Genomic DNA, 24,562 nt, shown 5'->3' with positions numbered 1-24,562 from the left:
TTTTATATTTAACCCACCCACAGGATGACATCATGGTGCTGTGTGGGGAAAAAAATGATTGGAACAATCAGAAAAATTCTTAATTCCATTTTGAATGGTCAAATATTGAAAGATGACAATCTTCACAGTCTTGTGCAAAATCAAATTTATTTTAAATAGTCGTTCAAAAACAAAATTATCTGTTGATTCAAATGACATCAAGGCACACCAAATCATCTCCTACTTCTCAATTCTAAACGTTTGATGCCTCCAGTTCAATTTCAAAAAGAAGATATTATGCAAGATGCAGATGGAAACAAATACAATTTCTTGCAGATTTATTTTGGGAAAGATGGATTAAAGAATATGCTTCATTATTACAAGAACAACAAAAATGGTTTAAAGCTAAACATAATTTTGTATGTGGAGATATTGTAATTACCACAGACGATTCTTCACCAAGAAATTTTTTGGTTGCTGTGTAAAATTGTGGATACAGTTCCAGACAAAGGATTCGTTCGACAAGTGCAGATTAAAACCAAGACTGGTTAGTTAAATAGATAATTTTTAAATACTTAAAAATTAATGAAATCTGTCTTTTACAAGAATCTGAAAGTTTTGATTTTTAATCTTATACTTACTATATTTACTTGTGTAAATTATTTACAATAATAGTAATTATTGTATATTAGCTTTAATATCTATTATTATAATCAGGGGCCGAAATGTAAAGGTCAAAACCCTGTACTTTTGATTCTTAATTTTGTGCCTGTCTCTTTGACAACTGTTGTTTGTAGTATTTCCATAGTTGCCTATGATGTAGTAGGCTAATTGCTTGCTTCTTTATTCTACAAGATGTGAAGGAAGCACGAGCACGAGAAACTTTTCTTTGAATTTTTGTAATCATACAGTAAATGTTTTGTTATTCATTGTTATGGAAGTCTAACTATGCAAAATGTTTACCCATTCTATCAACAAATTAAAACTATATAAAGTAACAGAGTTTGATTTGTTGGATTAAAGAGATTGAAATTTGGGATATCGCAGCTCATGCTTTGGAAGATGATACGTTGAAATTAGGATATTAGAATAAGGAAAGTGTTGTCTATACTCTGCATCTCCTGTGCATCCTTTTAAAAAAGCCAGAATCACACGCCCTAACATCACATGGCTGGTTCAATGCCTCCTAGGAGTTGTAGTGCCGCCATAGCGCTGCTACAAGGTTATCCTCTTTGGTAGGAAAAATAGAAGAGCAGATTATTATTAAAATGGTGAAAAATTGCAGCATTCTGTAGTGCATGAATCACAAAAAGTTGGGTGGCAGGTACAGCAGGTTATTTAGGAGGCAAATGGAATGGTGGCCTTCGTCGCTAGAGGAATTGAATTCAAAAGCCGTGAGGTCATGCTGCAACTGTTCAAGGTCCTGGTGAGGCCGCACTGAAGTACTTTATGCAGTTCTGGTCTCCATAATTGAGGAAGGATAGACTGGCCTTGGATGCAGTCCAGAGGAAGTTCACCAGGTTGATCCTGGAGATGAGGAGGTTGACATTTGAGGAGAGTCTAAATCATCTGGGATTATACTCACTTGAATTCAGAAGAATGAGAGGAGATCTTATAGAAACATATAAAATTATGGAAGGTATAGATAAGGTAGAGGCAGGAAAATTGTGTTCACTGGTAAGTGAGACCAGAACTAGGGGATCCAACCTCTTGATTCAGAGGAGTAGATTAAAGAAGGAGATGAGGAAAAACTGTCTTTCCCAGAGAGGAGCGCATGTGTGGAATTCTCTACCCAGGGAAGTGGTTGAGGCTACTTCATTAACTTATTTAAGGTTCCGTTAGACAGATATTTACATAAAAAAGGAATTAAGGGATATGGGGAAAAGGCAGGTCGGTGGAGTTGAGTCAATGATCAGATCAGATAGGATCTTACTGAATGGTACTCCTGCTCCTATTTCTTATGTTCTCCCCTCTCCTTCTTCTCCATCCTCCTTCTCACTTTCTCTACCCCCTTTCTTCTCTCTCTTATCTCTCCCCTCTCCCCTTCCTTTGTCTCTCTCCCCTTCTTTCTATTCCCCCCCCTCTCTCTCTCTGGCTCTCTCCCACCCCCATCTCCCACCTGTCCATCTCCCCTCTCTCTTTGTATCCCCTCACTCTGTCCATCCATCTTCCCCGTCTCCCCATCCCTTTGTCTCTAGCCCGTCTCCATCCCATTGTCTTCCCTGTCTCCTCCCACCTCTCACCCTTTTCTCCCATCCTTCACTCTCCTTCTCTTTCTAGCCCTCCCACTTCCATCTCTCTACCCCCTTTCACCTGTTTCCCTTCTCCTCTCCTTTCTGCCCCCTCTTCTCTCCACCCTCCCCTTCTCTCTCTCTATCTCCCCCTCACCTCTATGTCCCCTGTCTACCCATATCTCCCCTCTACCTGTCTCCTCATCTTTCCCTTTTTATCTCCCCATCTCTGACCCCCCATCTGTCTCCCCCTCTCTCCCATCTCACCCCCTCTATCTCCCCATCTCCAACCACCATCTCGACCACTGTCTCCAACCCTTCTCCCCCACATTTCTCACCATTTTCTCTAACACCCTTCACTCCCATTTTCTCTCTAGCCCTCTTACTCTACCCTCTCTCTCTCTTCACCTCTTGCTCTTGATTCTCTTTCCTCCACTCTTCCCCCCCTCCACTCTGTCTGGGCCTCTCCATCATTCTTGTCACCTCCCCATCTCACCTCTCTCTCTCCCCCACCTCTGTCCTCCTCTCTACCCCTCCTCTTTTTCCTCTCCCCACTTCTCATTCCTCCTCTCCCCTTCCCTGTCACTCCTTCTCTTTCCCTCCAGTCCTGTCTCCCCCTCCCTATCCCCCCCTCCCTCCATCTCCCCCTCCCTCTGACCCCCCCCCCCCCGACACCCTCACCCAACTCTGTATCTCCCCCCACCTCTTGGTCTCCCCCACCTCTCTCATCCTTTTCTTACCCACCCTTCTCTCCCCTTCTCTTTCTACCACCTCTCAAGCCCTCACTCTGACCCATCTCTGTCTTTCCCACTCTCTCTTCACTCCACTCTCTCCTGTCCCTGTCCTTGCTCCCTCTGGTAATGCACTGTCTGGCAGTTGGTTACTTCTCAGTGCAGGGAGGAGACGTATAGCACATATATCATGTGGCCAGGCCCTTGGCAAGGATGTTGGTGCAGATAAGCAGGAGGGAGATGAGAATCTGAGGGGAGAGAAAGTAAGTCGGGGGGGAGTTAGAGAGGGGAGGCGAGAGAGGGGGATGGTACAGTGAAGGGAAAGGGGGTGGGAAAGCAAAAAGAGGGAGGTGTGTGGGAAATAGGGAGAATGAGGGGGTAGAAGGAGGAAGGAGAAAGGAGCAAGAATGGGAGAAAGGAGCGGGAGATGGGGAAGGAGGGGAAGAGACATGGGAGGAGTGAGGAAGGGGAATAGGGAGATGGAGAGAGGGGCAGAGATATGAGAGTAGGTTAGGGAAAGAACGGGGAGAAAGGGAGGAGGGGGTGAAGAGAGGGATGAGAGGAGATAGGAAGAGGGAGAGACAGGTGTGAGAGGATGGCAAGAGTGGGGAAAGGTATGACAGGAAGTGGGAGAGAAATATAGAAGGGGAAGCGAGAGGCAGAGGGAAAGGGGAGATGGGGAAGGAGGGGGAAGGAAAGAAAGAAGGTTGAGAGAGGTTGCAGGGAGGTGAGGAGAGGGTGGGAGAGGGAAGAGGCAGGGGTCTTTAGAAAGGGTGGAGAGGGAGGGATGAGAGAGAGATGGGGGAAGGAGAGGAACACTCTGGAGTTAATCTATGGGTACACAATGTTTACTATGTCCTAACTTTAATAACCATTTACAGACAGAAACAGGCCAGTTTGGCCCTACTCGTCCATGCCAAATACCTTCCCTCATGCAGGGACCCACATTTGGCCCATAACCCTCCACACCTCTCCCATCCATATACCTATCCAACCTTTCCTTGAATATTAACATTGAACTCGCTTCTAGCTCTGCCGGAAGTTCATTCCATACCCCCACCACCCTGTGTGAAGAAACTTCCCCTCATGTTTCCCCAAAACTTTTCGCCTTTTATTCTCAATCCATACCCTCATTTGAGTCTACCCCACTCTTAATGGAAAATGCCTATCCACAATGATTCTAACTTTCCCCTTATAATTTTGAATACCTCTATCAAATCACCCCTCAACCTTCTATGTTCCAGGGAATAAAATCCCAGCATGTTCAACTTTTCCCTGTAACTCAAACCCAAAAACCTCTGCACTCACTCTCTATACCGTTTATAGCCTTCCTATCATTCTGCAACCAAAACTGTACACAGTATTCCAAATTTGGCCTCACCAATGCCTTATACAACTTCAACATAACATCCCAACTCCTGTGTTCTATACTCTGATTTATGAAAGCCAACATTCTAAATGCCTTCTTCACCACCCTATCCACGTGATTCAACTTTCAGAGAATTATGTACCATGCCTCCTAAATCCCTTTGTTCCACTGCACTCCTTAATTGTCCATTTAATGTGCATGTCCAATTTTGATTAGTCCTACCAAAATGTAGCACCTCACATTTATCAGTATTAAACTCCATCTGCCATCTTCCAGCCCACTCTTCTAACTGTCATATATCACTCTATAAGCGTCGCTAATCTTCCTCGCTGTCCACAACACTGCCAACCTTTGTATCATCTGCAAATTTACTAATCCAATTTGCCACTCTATCATGTAGATCATTAATATATATGACAAACAGCAGTGGACCCAGTATCGATCCCTGAGGCACTCAACTCGACACTGGCATCCAATTCGACAAACAATTTTCCACCACTACTCTCTGGCATCTCCCATCCAAACATTGCTGAATCAATTTCACTACTTCAACATGAATACTTAACGTTTCTACCTTCCTTACTTACCTCTTATGGACAACCTTGTCAAAAGCCTTATTAAAATCCAAATAGACAACATCCATGGGATGTGCATGGATCAACCATCACTCAATGGAGTGACCTGGTGTTCACTTTGATGTTCTCTCTCACCCCCCTTCTCTCTCTCCATCAACCTTTTTAGTAACCTCCTTGAAAAACTCTATATAAGATTTATTAGACAGGATATACCACTACTCTTTCATTATGAGGGAGCAGGGGTACAACAGGGAGAAATACTTATGGCAATCTTCCAAAGTCACCACTGAAAACAAACATCTTCACATAGCTGCTGAAGAATCAAGGGGAGGGGGTTACAGAGACACAAAGAGGTGTGGGGGGACACCGGAGGGGGTTACAGAGACAGGGAGGGGTGTAGGGGACCAGAGGGGAGTTGCAAGAGACGGGGAGGGATGTAGGGGACCAGAGGGGGTTGGAGGGGTGTGGGGGACCAGAGGGGGTTGGAGGGGTGTGGGGGACCAGAGGGGGTTGGAGGGGTGTGGGGGACCAGAGGGGGTTGGAGGGGTGTGGGGGACCAGAGGGGGTTGGAGGTGTGTGGGGGACCAGAGGGGGTTGGAGGGGTGTCGGGGACCAGAGGGGGTTGGAGGGGTGTCGGGGACCAGAGGGGGTTGGAGGGGTGTTGGGGACCAGAGGGGGTTGGAGGGGTGTAGGGGACCAGAAGGGGTTGGAGGAGTGTAGGGGACCAGAGGGGGTTGCAGAGACAGGGAGGGGTGGCAGTTTACTATAGAAGTTATATCTGAATCCCCTCCAGCATGGTGATTTGATTTATCTCTGCCTTTGCTACATAAAGGACACTTTACCTGCTGAGTCTCCAGAATTGTGTTTTAACATCTGAAACCTGTGCAAGTTGAGTGAGTTTCCAGTACAGAGCAAGAGTTAATGAACTCTTCCTTGTACTTCCTCACTCCCACTGGTGTAACTCAAGCTGAATAAACAAACTGTTGTGTTTAAGTGGTTTTGATGTTTTCTGCTATCTTTCTTAGAGCATTGGCTGACTTTCAGAGAAGTGGGCAGAGATATGGGGCAAGAGAGGGGAGAGAGAGGAACACCCTGGACTTCATCTATGGGCACACACTCACAATACAAGATGTTTAGTATGTCCCAACTTTAATCTTTCGTTCTTGGAGGGAGCAGGGGTACAACAGCGAGAAATACTTCCGGCCACCTTCCAGCTGAAAACAAGCATCTTCACACAGCTGCTGAAGAATCAAGGGGAGAGAGGGGTGTAGGAGACTTGAGGGGGGGGGGGGGGGGTGGTGTAACAGAGACAGGGAAGGGAGTAGTGGTCTGAAGAGGGTTTACAAAGATGGATCGGAATAGGAGACCAAAGGCGGCTACAGAGACAGGGAAGGGTGTAGGGGATCGGAGGGGGTTACAAGAAAAAGGAAGGGGGAGGGAGGTAGGGAACAAAGGGGTTTACAGAGATTGAGTGAGGACATTTCAAGCCTCCCTTCCATTATTCTCTCTCCCCACCATTCTCACCTCTCTCCCCTCTCGCCATGACACCCTCCTCCCTCCCTCCACCCCCTCGCTTCCATTTCTCCCCCTCCATTCTCACCCCCAACCCTGTCCCCTCGCTCCCGGCTCCCTCCATCCCCTCTCTCCACCCCCTCCCCCAAATGTCCTCTCACTCCTACACCGCTCTCCACCCCCTCCATTTCTATCTCCTTTCCCCCACTCACTCACCCTTCCATCTACTCCCTCTCACCTCCCTCTATTAGCACCTCAGTGCCTGTTTCAAGAATGCCACGAAGAATGCACAGGAGATCAGCGCAGACACTGCTACGTAGGGGATCAGCATGCCAGTGATGGCCAGTGAGCTTTTCTGCTATGGGGGAGAGGGAGAAAGCAGAGGGGGCAGTCACTCCGAGACAAACACCTCTCCCCTCCTGAAGCACACCTTCCTTCCACAATCATCTCCTGGCACCAGTAATGCCTGCTCTCTCCCTCTCCCATTCTTCCCTCTTCTCTGCAGGACAATTCCCCGTGAATCATTGTCTAAGTTTTCCTAGATACCCCTGCCCATCTCCATCTTACCGTCCCACTGTGTGTTTGGGAATGAGAGAGGGATTTGCAGAGTGTTGAAGGACCTCGGGATAAAAGGGTGGGATGCCCCACCCCAGTCTCCCCCCACTCTCCTCTCTCCACCTCCCTTTCTCTCCCCTCTCCCAGCTCTCTCCAGTCTCTTTGCCCCTTTCTCTCCACATTATTTCTCCCCTTCTCACATCCATCTCACCTCTCTCTTCTCTCCCTCTCCTTCTCTTCCCCCTTTCTCACCCCCACTCACTCTCAGAGCTCTCCCTCTCCCTGCATAGTCCAAGCAACTGCAGACACTGCATGACACCCTTTGCCACCCGGGTGCCAAGCACTAGTACCATTTCTCATTGTCCCAGAACCTCCCCTTCGCATCCAAGAAGTCCAGACGATGACGGAGTCCAGCAGGATCTGTGCAGATCACACTTCTTCCACCCACTCGGCCCTTCGAGCAACTCGGTATCGACTTCAAGGGACCATTGCCTTCCACGATTAAGAACATCTATTTCCTCCTGGTTATAGACAAATACTCCCATTTTCACTTTGCCTTTCCTTGTCCTGACACCTCCACCACCTCCGTTATCAATCTTCACCATGTTCGGATACCTGGCATTCATACACAGTGACTGGGGGCTCCAGTTTCATGAATGAGGAGCTGCACCAGTACCTGGCGGTGCGAGGCAATGGGCAGGTTGAATGCGAAAATTGAGTTATCTGGAATGCAGTCCTCCAGGCCCTGAGATCGAAAGGACGGTCCACCAAATAGTGGCAAGAGGCCCTCCCTGAGGCACTTCATGTCAATATGGTCTCTCTGTGCACAGCTACCAATCAGACCCCCCCCCCCCCCCCCATGAACGCCTTTTCTCCTTTTCCAGAAAATCAGTGACTGGCATCTCCCTGCCAGCATGGCTGATGTCTCCGGGACAGGTACTCCTCCGTAAGCACGCGAGGACCCACATATCTTGATCAGGACCCCCTGATCAAACAGGTGCACCTCCTCCATTCAAACCCAAAATATGCCTACATCAGGTACCCCAATGGACGGGAGGTCTTGATCAGGGATCTGGCATCAGCAGAGAACCAACCCACCTACCCCAGCCACCCCCAGCCCATCTAGGACCCCACCAGGGACAATGCTACTTAATGCTTCTTCACAGGCCACCACTCCCTGCGAACCCGCCCCTCACCAACACCCCCACTCCATCAGGCACCACCCCCCTTGCACCACTGGCTGCCCTGACCACCCTGGACTTATCTGACCTTCAGGCGGCACTGCCCCCACCAACCATTTGACCAGGAGCCTGCCCTGGATGGTCCCAGCGACAAAGGCAACCACCGGACCACTTGTAAATACCTTAGAACCCCCTCCCCCTAGAAGGGAGTGAATGTGGTGATACAACCACGACTATAGCCACACTCCTACTAGCCTACTGCAGGAGGCAACTGCTGTACCTGCAAGTAGGCAACCTGGGAAGCTGGCCCACCTGCCCCCTGTCAATCACCAGCCAGTATAAAGACTTAAGCGAGCCCTTTCCTATATCAGTCAGACACATGGAACCAGTGTCTACACAGACCTGGTGTTCACTTTGATGTTCTCTCTCACCCCCCTTCTCTCTCTCCAGCCCCCTCAGTCTCCCCCCCTCTCCCCCATCTTACCTCTCTCCCTACTCTCTGTCTCCCTCTCTCCCCCACTCCCTCTCCCCTCCCTGTCCCTACCGTCTCTGGTAACTCAGTCTGGTTACTGGTCGCTCCCTGGTAGAGGGAATAGACAGACAGTATGTAGATCGTGAGGCCGGACCCAGAAGCAAGGATGTTGATGCAGATAAACAGGCGGGTGACAAGAATCTGAAGAAGGACGAGAGAGTGAGGAGGATAGTGGTGAGTGGATGAGTGAGGGGGAAGAGAGAGAAGGGAATGTGGGATGGGGAAGAGGGAAGGAGAGATGAGGAGATGGGCATCAAGGATAGGGGAGAGAGGAGAAGACAGAGGAAGAGAGAAGGGGAGAGCAGAGGGGAAGAGAAAGGGATGAGGGGGACAGAGGGGGGAGAGGGGCAGGGAGGAGAGAAATGGTGGAGAGATGACAGAGGATGGAAAAAGGAGGAGGGACAGGGGGGGAGAGAGAGAAAAGAGGGGAGGTTGAGAGGTGGGCAGAGGGGGAGAAAGAAGGAGGTGAGAAGGAGAGGAGAGTGGGACAAAGAGAGGAGGGCAGATAGAGAAGTGGAAAAGGGGTGGGAGAGTGAAATGGTGAGAGACAGTGGAAGAGGTGGAGAAAGAAAGAGGGTGAGAGATAGAAGAGAGAAATAGTAGAGAGAAGAGAGGGTGGGAGGAGAAAGAGAAGGGGGAAGATAGGGGAGGGAGAGGTGGAGAGAGGAGGGTAGGGGAGGGAGAAAGCAAGAGTGGGGAGGGGTAAATAGGGAGGAGGAGAGAGTGCAAGTGGGAGATGGGAAGAGGGAGGAGAGAGTGAGGGAGAGGCAGGAGAGGGTGGAAGAGTTGAGAGAAAGAGGGAGGAGGAAGCAGAGAGAGAGAGAAGGAAGGAAGAGGGGTCAAAGAGGGAGGGAGGATGAGATAGGGGAGGGGGATAGGGGAGCAGAGAGAGGGAGGGGGAGAGGGGAAAGGGGGAGGCTAATATAGAGGGGATGAGGGTGAGAGGTGGTGATAGGGGAGACAGAGGGAGAAGAGGGGAGAGAGTAATAAAGAAGGGGCAGAGAGATGGGGTGAGGAGAGACAAAGGTGAGGGGGAAGGAGTGACAGTGAGAGAGAGGAGGAAATGGGGAGAGGGATGAAGGGGAGAGAGCAGGAGAGGGAAAAGAATGGGAGAGAGAATGGAAAGAGGGAATGTGGGAGTGGCAGTGAGAGGAGAGAGGGAGATGGGGAAGGGAAGGAGAGGCAGAGAGAATGAGGGTCAGAGAGAGGAGAAGGGATAGAGAGAGGTGGGTGGGGGAAAGAGGAGGTAGTGAGGAGAGGGGAAGAGTTGAGGGAGGGGGAGAGAGAGAAGTCAACTATCAGGAAAGTGTTCAGCGAAGCAATTTCTCAGTTTGCACCCAGTTTCTCCGACGTGGAGAATACCACAATGGGAGTGCTGGATGCAGTAGATCACTTCTGTGGATACACAAGTGTTGTTTCATTTGGAAGAACTGTTTGGGGGAGGTGTGGGCACGTGTGGCACTTTCTGTGGCCACAGGGGAAGGTGCCAGGACGCTTCTTGTCGAAATCTTTAATACTCCCTTTCAAACCCAAAGTCAGGGTACCTTCTCGTCTTCCCTTGCAGTTCCCACAAGCCCTTGGCATGGCGGCGGCAGTTGAAAGAAATCCCTTCATTTCTTTCTTGACAAAAGACCCAACCAGTCACCCCTCACCTCCACCCGGCAGAACTTGTTCTCAATCTCTTGAATTATTTGATGCTGCTGCTACGTGCCCTACCCAGTCTCCTTAATTTATCATGTTCCACTTCAGTTAGATGCGTTTCCTGCACAAAGGCTATGTCTATTTTTTTCTTTTTTCAGGAAATTTAATAGCCTTTTTTTGTTTAATTTGGTTATGTATTCCATTAATATTTATAGTCATATAGTTCAACATGGCCATCTCATATCCTGTTTACACCTCATTTCTGCTTCCTCATCATCACCCTTTTCATCTCTGTTTTCCCTTTTTGAACTCAATGACAACACTTTTAAAACATAAAATACTTCAACAATTCCCACATCTAAAATTCCCTTAACCCCAAATGTGCCCCCCCCCCCACTCTCTGAGTTGCCCCTTATTCCTTGCTGAGCAACAACAACTCCCCTCTCCATTTGGATTGCGAACCCGCTCGCAAACGTCAACTGATTTTGCAGTGACGGTTATTCTCTCCCACCCAAGCCCCTCCAGAAAACTTTTATCTTCACATATAACAAAGCTCACCCTTTTTCCCCCTTACTTCTTTTCTTCTCTTTTCTTTCCCTTCTTTAGTTCTTATTTATACATTATTTTTACATCTTTATATATGTATTTTATCGTCATTCTTCATTCTTGTTACATCTCTTCATCTCTCCTTCTGTCCTGCAGGCGTTCTACAAATTCTCATGCTTCCTCCAGATCCGAGAACAGTCTGTTTTGCTATCCCAGGATAAATATTTTAAGCACAGCTGGATATCTTAACATAAATTTATAACCTTTTTTCCATAGGATCGATTTCGCTGTATTAAATTCCTTCCTCTTCTTTAAGAGTTCAAAACTTAAGTATGGGTAAAAAAATATTTTTTGACCCTTGTATTCGAATGGTTTTTTTGTTTTCTCTAATTTTATTCCTTGCCCTCTCCAGTATATTTTCTCTTATCGTATATCTCAGAAATTTTACTAAAACGTATCTTGGTTTTTGATGTGTCTGTGGTTTTGGAACTAGTGTTCTGTGTGCCCTTTCTATTTCCATTGCTTCCTGGATTTCTGTCATTCCCAGAACCTTTGGGATCCATTCTTTTATAAATTCTTTCATATCTGTGCCTTCTTCATCTTCCTTTAGGCCCACTATCTTTATGTTGTTTCACCTACTATCGTTTTCCTTCATATCCATCTTCTGAACTAACAACTCTTGTGTCTCTAACTTCTTTGTCACTTTCTTCCAATTTTCTTCTTGTCATTCACTTCCATTTCTACAGCCATTTCTCGTTCTTCCACATTTTCTAATCCTTTCCCTATTTCTGTCATAACCAGCTCTATTCTACTCACTTTTTCTGTACTTTTCATTTCACTAAATTCTAATGTCAACCATTCTTTTAATGCTCTCATTTCTTCTTGAAAATTTTTTTTAATCTATATTCTGTTCATCTATTTTACTTTCTATTTCTCTGTGCAGATCTTGGTCTTCTTCCTCCTTCTGTGCTTCTGTGTCTGCACCTGTGTTTGTGTCTTCTACTTCTCTTCCTTGTATCTGACTTTCCTGTTGAGTTGCTTGCCTCACTTTGCTGGGCTTCTTGTTGGTCCTCCTCTTCTGGGCTAGTCATCTGTTGGGCCTCCTGTTGCTGTTCTTCTTTCCTATCGCTCCCTTTTCTGTCACTTTCCTCTTCTTTCAGCTGAGAGCCCTGGTGTCGGGCATCCCTCAGCTGGTCGCACTGTGTTTGCTCGCTTGTCAGCTGGGCCCCCTCCCGTCGGTGTTCTCTTTTTCCTTAGTGAGCGCATTGCCTGCTTTTGTTTGGCTCAGAGAGCCATTTTTGCAGTCCAGCAGTTGGGAGGTCGCGACTCTGCGGGGTCATCACCAAACTTAGGAAACGGGCTCTCTTCTCCACGACGACTCCCTGTTTCTTCATGCAGGTAAGGCCTTCTCCTTTCTCTTCCGGTGTCTTTTCTTTTTTTCCCGTTGTTTTTACTTTTTCCTTCTTTGGTGCCATTTTCTTTCTTTTCTCTACAACTTTATCTTTTATTTGTTATCCTTTGTGTTTCTTGAACTTTGTATTTTCTTAACTTTATTTCTTCTTTTCTGGAGAGGGCTGATATTCTCCTACCAGCCACTACTCCATCACATGACTCCTCATTCTCAATCTAAATAACTTTTCCTTTGAGTCATCTCACTTCCTTCAAATCAAAGGGATAGACATGGATCCCAGCTATGCCTGCCTGTTAGTGGGCTTTGTGGAGCATCCACATGGGTCCCAGCAAGCCTACACAGGGAAGACCCCTTACCTCTTCCTCCTTTATATTGATGTCTACATCGGGGCTGCCTCATACACCCATGATGAGCTTGTCAACTTCATTCACTCTGCTACCAACTTCCACACTGATCTCAAACTCACCTGGTTTATCTCCAATAACACTCTTCCCTTCCTGATCTCTCTGTCTCCATCTCTGGAGACCAGCTTTCCACCGACATATTACAAATCCACCAATTCTCACAACCACCTGGACTAAATTTTCTCACACTCTATCCCCTTCTCTCTATTTCTCCATCTCTGCTGCATCTTTTCCCAGGGTGAGGTCTTCCAGTCTACATCATCTGAAATATCTGCCTTCTTCCACAAACGTGGCTTCCCCTCTCCCAGCATCAGTTCACCCCTCACATGCATCTCCTCCATTTCCCACTGTTTTGGCCTGCTCTGCCCCCGATGTAACAAACACAGGATCCCCTTTCCTCATCTTCCACCCACCAGCATCTGCATCCACCAACTCCATAACTTCTGCCACCTACAACGCAAGACACATCTCCCCCTCTCCGCCTTCCGAGGGACCACTTCCTTCGTGACTCCCTCGTCTACTCATCCCTCCCCAACAATTATTCCTCAACATCTTCTCTTGTGGCACAGGACATGTGGCCACAGGACATGCTACACTTGTGCCAACACCTTGGGGCCCCAAAAAGGCCTTTCAACTGAAGCATTGCGGGAGTGACTTACTGCTGCCTTTGTGTCCTTCTCTACACAAAATGACTGGGAGCAGACTGAGAGATCACTTTGCTGAACATCTTCACTCTTTCTGCACCAATGACAAGAATCTCCCAGTGGCAACCACTTCATTTTAATACCCCACTCCCGTGTTGACATGCCTGTCCATGGACTCAAATACTATCCCACCAAGGCCACCCATAAATAGGAGGAACAACACCCATTTTCCATCTATCCAGCCAGATGGCATTAACATCGACTTGTCTGGTTTCTGCTAGCCTACTCTTCCCTTCCTCTGTCTTTTTTTTTTACTCCATTTTGTTTGATATTTTGTCCATCCCTCGATGAAGGGCTCAAGCCTGAAACATTGGATATGTATCTTTATCATAAAGGTACATAAAGTACTGTACACTGTTTGACTTGCTGAGTTTTTCCAGTATTGTGTTTTTATTTGGATTGGAGAGATTTTGGGACAATAAGAGTGTTCGGGAAAGTGGGGAGGAGCTCGAGAGGGATGAGTACATGGCAGGGAGAAATGGCAGGCCGAAGGGTCCTGTGTCTGAGAGCTGGGGGACATGAAGGAAGTGGGAAAGGGAGGGAATGAGGGAAGGAGAGAGAGGGAGGGAGAGTGTGGGTATGAGGGAGGGAGAATGGGAGAAATTGGGGGGTTGGGAGAAGGGAATAAATGAGTGAAAGAAAATAAGGAAAGAATGGTGGAGTAAAAGAATGAGGGAGAGGAGAGGAAGGGAAGACTGAGGGAGGAAACAGGAATAAGGGAGAGAGGCAGGGATGTGGATAGAGGAAATGAGGGATGGGAAAAGAAATGAGGGAATTGGTCAGAATTCAGGGATGGGAGAGGGGATGAGGGAGAGATGGAATGAGGGAGGTAGAGAGAATGCAAGTGGAGATGAGATGAGGGAATGAGAGAGAGGAAAAGAAATGAGGTAGGGAGAGAGCGAATGGGGGGGGGGGGGGAAGATGAGGGGAGAACTTTTCAAGAACTTACCAAGACCTTTTGTAAGGAATTCTGAGTCAAGACCATCATGATTCCCGACAGGAGACTCTGAGAGAGGAGAAAGAAAGAGAAGGGGATTACAGAGGCAGGGGACTAGAGATGGTTACAGAGAAGGGTGTGGTGGACCAGAGGAAGTTACAGAGACAGGTGTAGGGGATCTGAGGGGGGGTTACAGAGACAGGAAGAGGAGTTAGGGATCAGACGGAGTTACAGAGACTGGGATGTAGGGGACTGGAGAAGGTTACAGAGTCAGGGAGAGGTGTGTGTGTGGGGGGGGGGGTTGGAGATAAATTACAGAGATAGAGAGGGGTGGGTTTACAAAGTCCAACGACACTAACCCAAATTCCTGACCAGTACGGAGTTCCCAAGAGCCCGACCAGGGAGAATTGGGAACCGTAAGTGAGAGGTATCCCAAAGGTAATCTGTACCAGGCCAAACACCATCTGAGTTACCTATGGAGGGCAGGAGAGATGGGGGAGAGAGGGGGAAAATAGGGGAGATAGGGAGAGAGAGGGGAGATGGGGGTGGGAGGGGGAGATAGGGGGAGAGAGGGTAGAGAGAGAGGGGAGACAGAGGATGAGAGGAAAGAAGAGGTCATGAGGGTACCTGCTCTCTCTACACCCTCCGGTTGCCCTGTGATGATGCAAATGGCCTCACACTGCCCCAGCAACCCTGGCTCGTGAGGGGAACAGAATGGGGACTTACCCCCAGGGTGAAGACCTCCCGCTGGAGGAACAAGCCCAGCAGGCTCTGGTGGACTGGGGAACGAGTTTGGGGTGAACCCTCCTCCATCTGAATCCCTCCTCACCCCTCGAAGCAGAGTCTGAGAGCAGGTCCCACACAACTGTTCTGTATCTGGGGAGGGTGGGAGAGAGACAGGGGAGACAGAGTGAGGGGGGAGAGGGGAGGGAGGGTGTGGGGGGAGGGAGAGAGGGGGTGGAGGGAGAGAGGGGAGAGTGGGTGGGGAGGGAGAAAGGGGGTAGTTTGAGAGAAGAGTGGGTGGGGAGGGAGAAAGGGGGTAGTTTGAGAGAGGAGCGGGGATGGGGAGAGAGGTATTACATATGGCTGCAGCATGAACCTCTTGTCTGAAGCCATCCTCCATGCCTTCCTCCCTGCCTGCATCCTCCCCTTGGAGGATGGGCTGAACCGGTACCCTTGCCTCCTGCCCACCCATGCCCTATCTTTCCTCCACCCTGCTGCATCTCCCCTGGTCCTAGACCTGATCAGCACCCCATTCCAGGAGGCTCTCTGTCCCCCGTTCCCCCCCCCACCCCACGGTTACCCAGTGGCCTACAAGTCCTTGGGGTTTCATATGCCCCCTTCCACCCTTTGTGGGTATTTAGGGTGGGGGGGGTTGGTTACGATGTGACCTCCTGACCTCTGCGCCCTGAATACCCGTGGGGGGCGGGGCATCTTGGCCCTCTGGCCAATAGGAAGGCGGGCCTCGCCACACCTAAAATGGCCGCCTGGGCAGTGCGGGATGAGGTCGGTGCCTGCTGTTTGGACACCCCCCACCCCACCACGAGGAGACGAAGGGGTTACCTTCCCGGGCAGAAATTGTTGGTGAAGGGGGAGAATTACGGGGAAAAGATGCCTCCTTCCCTGGCCGTCGCCTCCCGACTTCCTCCTCCGCCCTGCGCACCTTGCGCCCGGGCATTGGGGGACGCCTCGCGCAATGAGGCCTGCGCCGTAGCTCTCCCGCCCGCTGCCCACGCGACCCGCGCTCGAGCTGCCATTGGGGCTAAGAAGGGCGTGCACATGCGCAGTGGTGCCGACACTCGTCACTGTGCGCAGGCTCCACTCTGAAAGGGCCGGCTGAGGGAGTGCCTTTAAAGGGACATCCACCTGACCTTTGGCCTTACAATTTGCCCAAATATATCCCCTCCCCCTTTAATGCCACTTCACCCAGTTCAAGTTATCTCTTAACTTGTTAACTTAACCCTAAACATCTCCACTGTGGACCAAACCTTAACCCTGTGCGTAGCCTGTTTTACCTATTAACATGCACTCCCAGACCTGAACTGATCTGACCTCAGTATTTATGCCATGTGTAACTTTACCTGGTTTACGCGGCCTCCCCCAATGCCAATCCCCAAATGTTAATAGTTCAGACAAGTTCCACTAATCTGGTCCCGGTGTTACTTCTTCTTTGGCTTGGCTTCGCGGACGAAGATTTATGGAGGGGGTAAATGTCCACGTCAGCTGCAGGCTTGTTTGTGGCTGACAAGTCCGATGCGGGACAGGCAGACACAGTTGCAGCGGTTGCAAGGGAAAATTGGTTGGTTGGGGTTGGGTGTTGGGTTTTTCCTCCTTTGTCTTTTGTCAGTAAGGTGGGCTCTGCGGTCTTCTTCAAAGGAGGTTGCTGCCCGCCGAACTGTGAGGCGCCAAGATGTACGGTTTGAGGCGATATCAGCCCACTGGCGGCGGTCAATGTGGCAGGCACCAAGAGATTTCTTTAGGCAGTCCTTGAACCTCTTCTTTGGTGCACCTCTGTCACGGTGGCCAGTAGAGAGCTCGCCATATAACACGATCTTGGGAAGGCGATGGTCCTCCATTCTGGAGACGTGACCCACCCAGCACAGCTGGATCTTCAGCAGCGTGGACTCGATGCTGTCGACCTCTGCCATCTCGAGTACTTCGATGTTAGGGATGAAGGCGCTCCAATGAATGTTGAGGATGGAGCGGAGACAACGCTGGTGGAAGCATTCTAGGAGCCGTAGGGGATGCCGGTAGAGGACCCATGATTCGGACTCGAGGACACCTTAATTGGTTAGTTAGTGGCTTGTATTAATGATTAAGGTTAGGAAATACAGGCACAGTATCAATTTTGCAAGACAGGTTAGAATTGGTTTAATCACGAAGACTCGTTCCACTGGCCTGGTTTTGGTGCAAGGGCAGGTTAGTCAGTAGTTAGTCGTAATAGTTAAGTTTAGGATATACAGAAACAAGGACAATATTACATGATAATGGTTAGAATGTGTTTAATAGTAACACTGGTGCTAGTTAAGGCAGGTTAAATGTTTAGTTAGTGGTTAGTGCTAGTGGTCAAGATCATTCACAGACAGATGGTAACATTGGTGATAGGTTATGGCCACAACGCCATCCACAAATCCAAAATGCAACCATGAACTGGAAGGGATAAGGATAAAGGGGGGAGATGGAGGGAGGAGGGGAAGATGGAAGGGGAGGGGCAAAGGGGCTGGGAAAGATGGAGGAGGAGGGGAAAGGGAAGGGGAGGCGAAGGGGGAAAGTGGAAGGGGGAAAGTGGAAGGAAGGGATAAAGATGGAGGGGGAAGGGGGAAAGATGGAGGGGAGGGGAATGGGAAGGTGTTGGTGATGGAGGGAGGGGAGGGGAAGGGGTGGGGGAAAGTGGAAGGAAGGGATAAAGATGGAGGGGGAAGGGGGAAAGATGGAGGGGAGGGGAATGGGAAGGTGTTGGTGATGGAGGGAGGGGAGGGGAAGGGGTGGGGGAAAGTGGAAGGAAGGGATAAAGATGGAGGGGGAAGGGGGAAAGATGGAGGGGAGGGGAATGGGAAGGTGTTGGTGATGGAGGGAGGGGAGGGGAAAGGGGGTGGGGGAAAGTGGAAGGAAGGGATAAAGATGGAGGGGGAAGGGGGAAAGATGGAGGGGAGGGGAATGGGAAGGTGTTGGTGATGGAGGGAGGGGAGGGGAAAGGGGGTGGGGCAAGTGGGGAGAAGGAGGGAGGGGAGGGAAATGGAGACAGAGTGGAGGGGAAGGGAGTGGGAATAACCCAAGCCCGTCAACAAGACTCAAGGATCTGACAAACTTCATTTTATTGTATTCACATGGTGTCCTCTCTCTTCCCTACCCTCTGCCCCTCTCGCATTCTCTCTCCCACTGCACCCTCTCCATCTCCACCCCTTTACCCCTTGCTCCCTACTCTCTTCCCCATTCTGTCCCCTCCCTCTCCCTGCCCCTCTCTCCCAACTCCTTACCTTCCCACCTCTCCCCCCCTTTCACTACACTCCCCATCTCACTCTCCCTCCCCCACTTCTGTAATGACTCTCTCATCTCCCCCAACCCCTCCCTCTTATCACTCCATCCTCTCACAACGACCATCTCTTCCCCTCTCCACTCCCTTCACTGTGGCTCCATCTATCCTGAGACCCAATCAGGCCCATCAGCCTGTCCCCGCCCACTCTCCCTCTGGTTGAGAAGAGGGGGGGGTGAAGATGGAGGGGAAGAAGAAAGATGGAGGGGGAGGGGAAGAAAGGAGGAGGGGGAAGAAGAAAGATGGAGGGGGAAGAAGAAAGATGGAGGGGGAGAGGGGGAAGATGGAGAGGGAGAGGGGAAGATGGAGGGGGAGGGGGATGGAGGGGGAGGGGGAAATGGAGGGGGAAAGGGAATGGGATAGATGGAGGAGGGGAAAGGGAAGAGGAAGGTAGGGGCAGGAGGAAAGATTAAGAGGGAGAGGAAGGGATAAAGATGGAGGGGAAGGGGAAAGATGGGGAGAGGAATGGGAAGGTGTTGGAGGGAGGGGAGGGGAGGGGAAGGGTAAAGGGGGTGGGGCAAGTGGGGGAGAAGGAGGGAGGGGAGGGAGACAGTGGAGGGGAAGGGAGTGGGAAGATGGAGGGGAGAATAGGGGGAAAGTAGGGGGAGAAAGGGTTGAGGTGAGGGGAAGGAAGGAAAGGGGGAGGGGAAGGGACAGGGAAGACAGAGGGAAGGGGAGGAAGACAGGGAGAGAAGAGATAGGGAGGAAGAAAGGGGGAAGACAGGGGGAAGAGGTTGGAGAGGGGGTGTGAGCAATAGAGAGGGGAAGGGAAGAATGCCAGAAAGGGAAGAGTGAGGAGGAGGAAGGGGAGAGAGGAAGGGGTAAGTGATGGGTGAAGGGTAGAAGAGGGGAGAGAGGGGGTGGGGAGGGTAGGAGAGAGAGGGAAAGAGTGGTGAGCCTGGGAGAGAAAGGGGGCTGTGTTTAGAGGGGGATGAGAGAGAAGGAACAGGGGAAGGGGAGAAAGGAGGAGGGAGAGAGAGAGGGGTTGAGAAAGAGAGAGATGTTGTCATATATAGAGATTAAAAAGGAGAAAAAAAACAATAATGGTAAAAAGCGATGGAGGTGGTGAAGAGGCGGAAAAGAAGTGAAAATAAAGATATAAGATGGCCACATTGGACTAAATGACTATAAACATTAATGGAATATATAACTAAGTTTAAGTGTATCCCATTGGGGAAAAAAATCATATATAATTTAAAAGACAAAGTTATAATGATTGGGGAAACCTGGGAACCATATATGGAACATGATAGAAAAAGCAGGGCTAGGACCTCCACCACCTAAAATGATAAGAAGATAAACACGATCAAATTTAATGTGAATAAGTAGATGATACGTCTTTTTTGTTTGTATTCCCTTTGAATATTGTTTTATTGTATTTTATATGTTCAATATTTACTGTTTTTGGAGGGGGGTGGGAAGGGGAAAGGGAGGGATGGGGGGAAAAAGAGAGAAAATGTCACTGTGAATATTTAAAGAGATGCATCTGTAAATATATTGGTTGATATGGCTCAGTGTGATAAATAAAGAATTACAAAAAAAAGAGGGAGACAAATGTAAACAAATCTCCCCCTCACCATCTCTACCCCCTCACCCCACCCTCTCACACCCCTCCATTTTACCCCTTTTTCTTCCACCCTCTCTCCTGTTTCCGCTCCTCTCTCTCCCACCTTCCCTCCATCTGTCCCAACTCTCTGCCCACTCTCACATCTCCCCACTCTCCCTCACCCCGCCCTCTCACACCCCTCCTTTTTACCTTTTTCCTCCACCCTCTCTCCTGTCTCTGCTCCTCTCTCCCACCTTCCCTCCATCTGTCCCAACTCTCTGCCCACTCTCGCATCTTCCCACCCCTCACCTCCTCCCTATCTCCCACACTTTCGCCCCTCACTACTCCACTCTGCCCCACCCATCCCCTCTCTCCCAACCCCCTCTCCTCCCACCCCTCCCATCTCCACACCTCCCCCCTTTTCATCCTTCTTCCTCTCACTCCTCCTCTCCTCACCTATCCCTTCCCTTTCCCCAGCCCCTCTCCCCAACCCCTGCCAGCCCTCCCTCTCTCTCCCACCCCTCCCTATCTCATCTCTCACAACCCCTCTCTCTCTCCCCCCCTTCCTCCCTCCTCTCTCTACCCCCCTCACATCTCCAATCCCTTGCCCTCTCCACACTTCATTGTCTGCCCACCAAGACCAAATCAGGTCCATCAGCCTATCCCCACCCACTCTCTCCACTCGAGGTCTCACCTTCGTATCCAGCTCCACTCCTCGCTAGTCACCCTCACCCCCTTTATGACCCCGCCCCTCGACCCCTAGCCCTGCCCATACCAGAATTCCTGCCTGATCCTCCACAAGACTCTCCCCAGACCAAGCCACATCAACACACTACAATTCCATACAATTTGGCCCAATCCTCAATGTTACAGTCAGTATCAGCAGCTGGGACTGGAATAGGACAAGCTGGCAAGTTTGTGGAAAACCCCATTTGGAAGACAGGTTGTGAGTTCTTATTTCAGCCTGGTCAAAGCCCTTGTAGTTCATGCAAGAGTAGAGGACTGGCTGTCTCAAATTCCACTTGGAATAAGTGAAACAGAAAGGAACTCTGCGGGGACCTGAAAGAAAGGTTATCATCTGGAGAACCCTGATGGGGCAGGTTTCTTCGGCAAGACACTGATGGAAGTAAATCAGTTGTGGGCGTCGGCATACAACGAATCTCTCTCTGAAAACAGACAGGAACCTTCCTGAGCGGTAACCATTTACCTTTCGAGCACCAAAGCCTGGTGAACTTTATAAATGTTAAATTCTGTGCACAGTCTAAGAATTGCCTGCAACCAGTAAACATGAAGAAATGAGAAGTGAGATTGGACTGTGAATTAACGAACCTTTCTGAACTTACACACATATTACATACACGGGCTCTTAGAATTAGAAGAGGGTTAAGTTTGGTTAGTTAATAGTGATAAGTTAAAGTGAGATTCTGTTTTCATGTTTAAAGATAAATAAATGCAACTGTTATTTAAGTAACTATTTGTCTTGGTGAATATCTATTGCTGCTAGATTTATGGGTCCTCTGAACTCGTAACATTTTATGGGGGCTCATCCTTTTGGATTGAAAATTGGAGTTTTTGTGATTTATTAGTTAATTGGTGTTTTTTTTTCAAGCTAATTTAAAGCTTGTGTGTGGAAAAACAGCAGCATTGGCTGTTGATACATTATTGTCACAACCATCACCTGCAAAGCAAGAGAAAAGAGGAACTGATGGTTATTTCTAAGGCATTAAAGATGACTGAAGTCAAGCATTGGATAAGGAAAGTACAAATACAAAGGATTATAGTGAAATATTATATAGGTGAGGATAAATATTGTTGAGAAAGACAAAGTTTTCCAGAGGATAGATCTGTTGAATTGCATTTGGAGTTGGAGAAATTGAGGGTGGAAGAGGAAAGAGAGAAATGGAATTTTGAGTTGCAGAGACAACAATATGAGGCTGAAAAACAGATATGTGAAGCAGAGGAAGGTGAAAAATGGAGGAAATATGAAAGACGAACAAAATATGACTTGGAAAAGATTGAAAGGACAAATGGTTTCAATTAGAGAAGTTAAAAATTGAGTTGGAGGGAGGTAAGAAAATTGAGGCTGTAACTCCAGGGGAGAGATTTTTGTCTAATAAATCTAGTTCCTCCTTTTGATGAGGGAGATATAGATACAAATTTTCTGCTTTTGGAAAGGTTGCTGAGGACCTCTTCTGCTCCAAAATGTATTGAAAGGAAAAGCACAAATTTCATCCTCTAGCTTGACTGCACAGCAAGTGGCTAATTATGATACTGTTAAATAAGCGGCATTGAAAGCTTATGAGTTGTTTCCAGAGCATATAGGCAAAAATTTAGGAGTTTGGTGAAAAAATAGAATCAATCATATGGATTTTGCTCTGAGAAAATCAGTATGTTTTGACCATTGGTGCACCTCAAAAGGAATAAATAATGATTTTGACAGATTGAAAGAATTGATATTAACTGAGGAAATTAAAAGGTGTGTTTCAAAGGAGATTAAATTATACCTGGATGAGAGAGACGCGAGGACGTGGCGGCCAATGGCTAGATTAGCAGAAGAATTTGCCCTAATTTACAAAAATACATTTCAGAATATTAAGCTTTTTCAGAGTTAATGTGGAACAGATTAGTAAGCCTGAAATTAAGTCTGGAGAGAATGTTAAGAGAAAAGTCATGAAGGTAAGTTGGGAAAGGACATAACCTCTGGATTCATATGTCATTTTTGTAAGAAACCTGGTCATGTTATTGTGAATTGTCTAGTGTTGAAAAAGAGACGAGAAAAGGTTTTATCAGAAGCGTGTATTCAGACAGTTGAATTTAAAGAGAGCAGATGTTCCATACCTGGTAAGGGTGTCATGGATATTTTCAAACGTTTTGTGTCAGAGGGCTTAGTAAAGGAGGGAGAATTACAGGTTCCAGTTAAAATTCTTAGAGATACTGGGGCTGCTCAGTCATTGTTGTTAGAAAGTATTCTTTGGCTTGGCTTCGCGGACGAAGATTTATGGAGGGGGTAAAAGTCCACGTCAGCTGCAGGCTCGTTTGTGGCTGACAAGTCCGATGCGGGACAGGCAGACACGGTTGCAGCGGCTGCAGGGGAAAATTGGTTGGTTGGGGTTGGGTGTTGGGTTTTTCCTCCTTTGCCTTTTGTCAGTGAGGTGGGCTCTGCGGTCTTCTTCAAAGGAGGTTGCTGCCCGCCAAACTGTGGGGCGCCAAGATGCACGGTTTGAGGCGATATCAGCCCACTGGCAGTGGTCAATGTGGCAGGCACCAAGAGATTTCTTTAGGCAGTCCTTGTACCTCTTCTTTGGTGCACCTCTGTCACGGTGGCCAGTGGAGAGCTCGCCATATAACACGATCTTGGGAAGGCGATGGTCCTCCATTCTGGAGACGTGACCCACCCAGCGCAGCTGGATCTTCAGCAGCGTGGACTCGATGCTGTCGACCTCTGCCATCTCGAGTACTTCGATGTTAGGGATGAAAGCGCTCCAATGGATGTTGAGGATGGAGCGGAGACAATGCTGGTGGAAGCGTTCTAGGAGCCGTAGGTGATGCCGGTAGAGGACCCATGATTCGGAGCCGAACAGGAGTGTGGGTATGACAATGGCTCTGTATACGCTTATCTTTGTGAGGTTTTTCATTGGTTGTTTTTCCAGACTCTTTTGTCAACTGAAAAACCTCACAAAGAAAAAAGTATTGCAACTCTGGATCAAAGGACTGACACAGGGGAGACAACTTTGATTAAAGGTGTTGGAGGTGAGGTAGTGTCAATATCTCTTCACAACATTGTGCTAAATTCAGAATTAGTTAAAGGACCTATTGTGGTAGGAGTAATTTCAAAGTTACCCTTGCAGGGTGTCTTGTTTTTATTAGGTAATGATTTGGCAGAGGATAAAGTTGGATCAGTTTTAAGATTAACAAATCCACCTACTAAGGATGAGGTTGAAGAGGACTGTGAGATATATCCTGCATGTGCTGTAACATGGTCTGTGACTAAGAAAATGATGAGAGCTGAGGAAGATCCAGTTGATAGAGACTTACCTAGTTATTCTGAAATAGTTTTGAAAGAGCAGGGTAATTATGAGAGTAAGGATTTCTCTTTGTCGAGGAAACAACAGAAAACAGATATAGATCTTGTTCACTTAAGGAACAAAACAGTAAGTGAACAAAAGATCAAAGAAATGGCTTGTAGATATTACTTGAAAAGAGAATTGTTCATGAGGAAATGGAGACCTCTTGATATTCCTGCCAATGAAGAGTGGGGTGGGGGGGGGGGGGGGTGATTCATCAGTGGTTGTTCCTTGAAATTACCAGAATGAAATTTTAAATCTAGCCTATAGTACACCTTTGGGTGGTCATCTAGGTGTGAAGAAAAACATGAATAAGATTTTGAGACAATTTTTCTGGCCTGGTTTGAGGAAGGATGTTGTGAATTGGTGCTGGACATGTCACATTTGTCAGGTTGTGGGGAAACCTAACCAAGGTCCTCCAGTAGCTCCATTGCAACCCATTCCTGTTATTGGGGAACCTTTCACTAGGGTTATTGTGTAGGTCCCCTGCCTAAAACTAAGTCTGGGAATCAGTCCTTATTAACAATTATGTGTGCTGCATCAATATTTTGAGAGGCTATACTATTAAGGAATATTAAAGCCAAAATGGTAGTAAAAGCTCTGGAATGATT

General features: G+C 48.3%; 1 protein-coding gene across 18 annotated transcripts; it reads right to left on the bottom strand.

Moving 5' to 3' along the window:
- Positions 1–286: 286 nt before the first annotated feature.
- On the bottom strand, positions 287–16,106 carry LOC138747979 (high affinity immunoglobulin epsilon receptor subunit beta-like). Of its 18 annotated transcripts, none has more exons than XM_069907647.1 (7): positions 15,872–15,961; positions 15,035–15,184; positions 14,668–14,781; positions 14,321–14,377; positions 8,678–8,806; positions 6,652–6,755; positions 6,018–6,214 (listed from the first exon to the last, which is right to left on the bottom strand). In XM_069907647.1, the coding sequence occupies exons 2-7, from the start codon at positions 15,119–15,121 to the stop codon at positions 6,019–6,021; spliced, it is 687 nt and encodes a 228-aa protein (XP_069763748.1). In that variant the 5' UTR covers positions 15,122–15,184; positions 15,872–15,961; the 3' UTR covers position 6,018. The 18 variants fall into 18 exon arrangements, with proteins under 18 accessions (XP_069763761.1, XP_069763748.1, XP_069763750.1 ...); XM_069907649.1 differs by lacking the exon at positions 15,872–15,961 and adding an exon at positions 15,708–15,730; XM_069907648.1 differs by lacking the exon at positions 15,872–15,961 and adding an exon at positions 15,624–15,712.
- Positions 16,107–24,562: the final 8,456 nt, after the last annotated feature.

The sequence above is a fragment of the Narcine bancroftii genome, chromosome 13 (assembly GCF_036971445.1).
Source record: "Narcine bancroftii isolate sNarBan1 chromosome 13, sNarBan1.hap1, whole genome shotgun sequence".
NCBI classification, from domain to species: domain Eukaryota; kingdom Metazoa; phylum Chordata; class Chondrichthyes; order Torpediniformes; family Narcinidae; genus Narcine; species Narcine bancroftii.
The sequence above is the reverse complement of the archived record's forward strand: the minus strand, read 5'-3'. Positions and strand labels throughout refer to the sequence as shown.

Bases quoted from the DNA above. Each gene is read 5' to 3' on its own strand.
- LOC138747979 (XM_069907642.1), bottom strand. From the start codon at position 15,986: ATGCCCGGGCGCAAGGTGCGCAGGGCGGAGGAGGAAGTCGGGAGGCGA. The intron at 15,185-15,871 runs GTAACCCCTTCG...CACCCTCCCCAG, and splicing joins AACAATTTCTGCCCGGGAAG to ATACAGAACAGTTGTGTGGG. The intron at 14,782-15,034 runs GTAAGTCCCCAT...TGCCCTCCATAG, and splicing joins GGGAGGTCTTCACCCTGGGG to GTAACTCAGATGGTGTTTGG.